The sequence below is a fragment of the Candida jiufengensis genome (genome assembly GCF_024610255.1).
Source record: "Candida jiufengensis strain CBS 10846 chromosome Unknown scaffold2, whole genome shotgun sequence".
NCBI classification, from domain to species: Eukaryota; Fungi; Ascomycota; class Pichiomycetes; order Serinales; family Debaryomycetaceae; genus Lodderomyces; species Lodderomyces jiufengensis.
In genome coordinates, this window is record NW_026261561.1 from 750,687 (window position 1) to 755,034 (window position 4,348).

At 27.9% G+C, this 4,348-nt stretch overlaps 1 protein-coding gene across 1 annotated transcript; it reads left to right on the top strand. All coding sequences in view use genetic code 12, as the record gives it.

The window, feature by feature from the left end:
• Window positions 1-328: 328 nt before the first annotated feature.
• KGF54_003387 (uncharacterized protein) lies at window positions 329-1,987 on the top strand (the record flags this gene model as incomplete). Its single annotated transcript, XM_051763969.1, has 1 exon — window positions 329-1,987. One exon carries the CDS (start codon window positions 329-331, stop codon window positions 1,985-1,987), a length of 1,659 nt encoding a protein of 552 aa, XP_051619447.1.
• Between the last annotated feature and the right edge of the window lie 2,361 nt (window positions 1,988-4,348).

Here is a 4,348-nt window from a genome sequence, read left to right on the forward strand (position 1 = left end):
AATTACTTGTGACAAAATTAATATTATTTAATAATACTTATATATCATCAACTTTTTTTAATTAAAGAATGATAATAAATCTGGAGATTTATAAACATATATAAGAAACAGACTTTGTCTCAGTTTTGAATTTCCATACATAAATATAAAGTTTTAATTTACCACTTAGTTCAAATTTAATTCAAATACTACTTGTTTCAAAAAAAGGATCATCATAATATTTTAATTCAATACATACATTTTTATTTTTTTTCGATCATTATAGATATAGAAAAATGGGAATATAACTTTTGAATAAAAAGTTTAGATAATGTATTAAGAAAAAGTAATGTCAAATAACCAAAACTCAATTAATAATAATATAGATCAATCATATAATTCAATTAATTATAATAATCAAAGTAATTTAGATTCAAATTCAAATTCAAATTTAAATACAAACACTAATTCAAGTATAAATACTAATTCGGATCCAAATCCAAATATAAATACTCCGATTCCAAATCAAACTTTAAATTTTCAATCTGCTAATCAAGATTTGAGAAATATAAATCAACAACAACAACAACAGCCAACACCAACGGTGATTCAAACTCCACAAAACACGTTAAATATTTCTCCAAATTCAAATATGTATACTCAAGTTATACCACCAAATTATTATTCTTCAACTCCTCAATTTATGGAGTATCCACAATTTCAATCTTTTAATTTACAAAATACTTATAATCAACCGCAAACTTTACCACCTCAATTAAATCAACAACATTTACCTCAACAATTACATCAGTTACAACATCCTCAATACTATTATTTACAAGCTCAACCACAACCTCCGCAACAACCACAACCACAACCACAACCACAACCACAACAACAACCAAATACTTATGCAACTTCTGTAACTTCTCATCAATCTGCTCCAGAATATGGTCAACCTTCATTCCCAAAGACCAACTCTTCATTAAATCAAAATTATTATTTACATCATCATCAAAACTCAAGAGCTTCTGTATCATCAAATAAATCCTCCCATTCTTCAGGCTCTTCAAATAATAATAATAGTAATATAAGTGATCAACAAAATATGAATTATTTATATCAACCTGCTTTACCACCGTTAAATAATATACCTAACAACAACAATAATAATCAATATCCACCACCAATACAGCAGCAACCTGTATCAAATACATCACCATTAAATTCAATCTCAGTACCAGTAAACAATGATCAACAATACAATGAACCTCAACCAGGCTCATCATCAACCACAACAGATCCTTCAAAAAAGAATAGGAAAAGAAGACATACAGCTACAGTACATGATATGACACCACAAACAGCAGAAAGAAATAGATGTAGAATCTGTAATAAACAATTCAAAAGACCATCAAGTTTACAAACTCATTATTATTCCCATACTGGTGAAAAAATTTTTAAATGTCCTTGGATAAAATGTGGGAAATTTTTTAGTGTTAAATCAAATATGACAAGACATTATAAATTACATGAAAGAGATTTTAAAAAATTTCAAAATAATTCCATTAGTTCGACTTCAAATATTGAAAACCCTCAACAACAACAACAATTACCAACTTCTGGAACTCAACAAATGGTTATTGCAACTCCTGCTGGTAATCAATTAGAGAATGCTAGTGGCCCAACTACAACCACCACATATATAACTCAACAACCTCCAGTAAATTATCAAACTTTTCAAGTTCCGGTAGGTGGTGATGCAAGAAATGCAACTCATCAACAATTTTCATATCAAAATAAGCCTTTGGTACAACAACAACCACAACAATACCCACAACAATACACTTATAATTCTACAGTTCCAAATCCAACTACAACTCCATATCTTAATCAGCCCACTTCTACAACAACTACTTCTACAAATGCTCAACCAATAACTTCATCACAATCATCTGCATCTTCTGAACCAAGACAAATAAATTATTCTGAAAATTACAGAACTTAGGAGATTCTTTCAAATGTGATTCATTTTTATTTATCTTTAATTCTAATAATTAATTTTTAGACCTTCAATTCTTTTTTAATAAACATTTTTTATTTATCTTTTTTTACAACTTTTTTAATGACTTATCTTGTCTCTATTGGCTCTATCAAATGATATATTCTACATAAAGACAAACAGACCCTAATTGGATTCCTAATTAGGTTCTAAGATTTTCTTATATTAAAGATCTACAATTAATTGTAATTAAAATTAATCACAATGTGGAACTGTTAAATTAAGGGGTAAAATTAAAAATAAAAAGTATTGAGATCATCACAATTAATTAACTAAACAAGTTCCGAAATTCTCATAACTCGTAATGTTAAACATGCTTTCTGCACCTAAAAAATCAATTACTCTTGTTTTGGTTGTAGCTTTGAAAATCTATTGGGAAAAGATATAGGTTAAAAGAAATATTGAAAACAGGCATTCAGTGAAGAAAAATTCGTAAATAATTTTTAGTGATATTTAGAGTGTATCATGATCTTTCCAATTTTCTCCAAAATTTTTAAAGGCAATTTAACTAAAACCAGCCTAAATTTTAATTTGTAACTTTCGTTTATCTAAATTTGTCAATAATCCAAATCTGTTTTGTAATTTAACAATCAAATAGCATTGCGAGGATCAAAGGGAAAGAATTGTAAAAGATCTTAGTTAAAACATAATAATCTTTATTCAATTTGATTAATGCTTCGGAAAGCCAATTGAAAAAATTACTTTCCTTTCATAAACACAATTTGGGAAAGTGTTTTATTGCAACCTTGCATTAGTTTTGTTGGTCTATTCAAATTTAAGTAAAATTACAGGTATCGGAGTTTATCAATTGAATGCCTAATTAGTATTAAATTAACTTCGTAAATCAATTGATAACCAATAATCTAAATCTAGATTTTCTATTGTTGATGATGATTTATGATTGACCATTTCTAAAAAGGTGGTTATTAACATACAAGCACGCTATGATCACACATGATCAACAAAAATAGAACAAACAGAACAAAAACAGAAGATATTCAAAATAAGTTTTGATTATAAACATCTACGAAAATGTAAGTGAATTACATGAATAACCTTCTCACTCTCAATCTTAAATTTTTTCTTTGTTTTTAGCTAGCTAGATGGATATCTAATGAACATTCAGAGTGATGAAAAAATAAAACGTTATTGTTTTACATGCCCCTTGCTTTTTGAAAAACAAAGATCAAAGTCAGTTTTCTTTAGACGAATTCACACTCAATAAAAACTTTTAAATATTAAATAAGATCAGGAAAAACTCTCATTTGTAGTTGATTCATCAATATAGTCCTATCCAGTAGTTCATTCCATCTTCTACTCTTTGGGGAATTAGACTTGAATATCGATTAGGCCTGTATTGAAAAAAGAACTGGAAAGTTCGTAAATACTTACAGTAAAAACAAAATTGTTGTCGTTTTGTGTATAATTGATTTGTCGTTTTAGTTTAAATTGATTTGTCGTTTTCTTGAATCTAATCTGTCGCTTTGAAAGATTTGTTTTGTCGCCCTACATCAAATTAATCTGTCGCTTGAGGGGAGAAATTTTAGTCGCACTTTTACTATTAATTAATTTCGTTTTTTCATAGTTAAGAAACGCCAAAATATTGACTATATAACGACAGATCAATTTACAACAGAACGACAGATTAGTTTCATTAGAACGACAGATTAAATTTACCAAAACGACAAATCAATTTGAACTAAAACGACAAATCAATTATACACAAAACGACAACAATTTTGTTTTTACTGTATATTAGACTTTACATACCGAAAGTCTTGAAAGTTTTACACGACTAACATAATTTTTTTAAACCAACCAAAGTAAAGAAAAAAAACATTACTACTGGAAAAAAAATATAAAGTACTATCAGTCTAAACCAAATCAAATCTATAAAAAATAGACCAACTCAACAACATACACAATGGCAGCAGGACATTTTGCTAAATATATACGTCATGCACCAGTAGCTAAACCTCACGTTGCTCCTCATATCTATTGGGGTGCTAAATTAATGGGTGCAACTATGTGGTTTTGGATATTTTATAGAATTAAAGAAGATGGTCCTGTTATATTTGGTATGAAATTACCTTTTGAACATCATTAGATTTAAAGTTGTTATTGAACTTATCTTTGAAATAAAGAATCATCATTATATATCAAATTTCCAATTCAACTCATTCACATCTAACTCATAATGTCCAATCATATCAACAAAACATAGTGATTTTAAATTCATACCGTCATTAAAGAAAAACACTGACTATACTTTTATTCCTTCAATCAATCAGTTTCATTCAATTCATG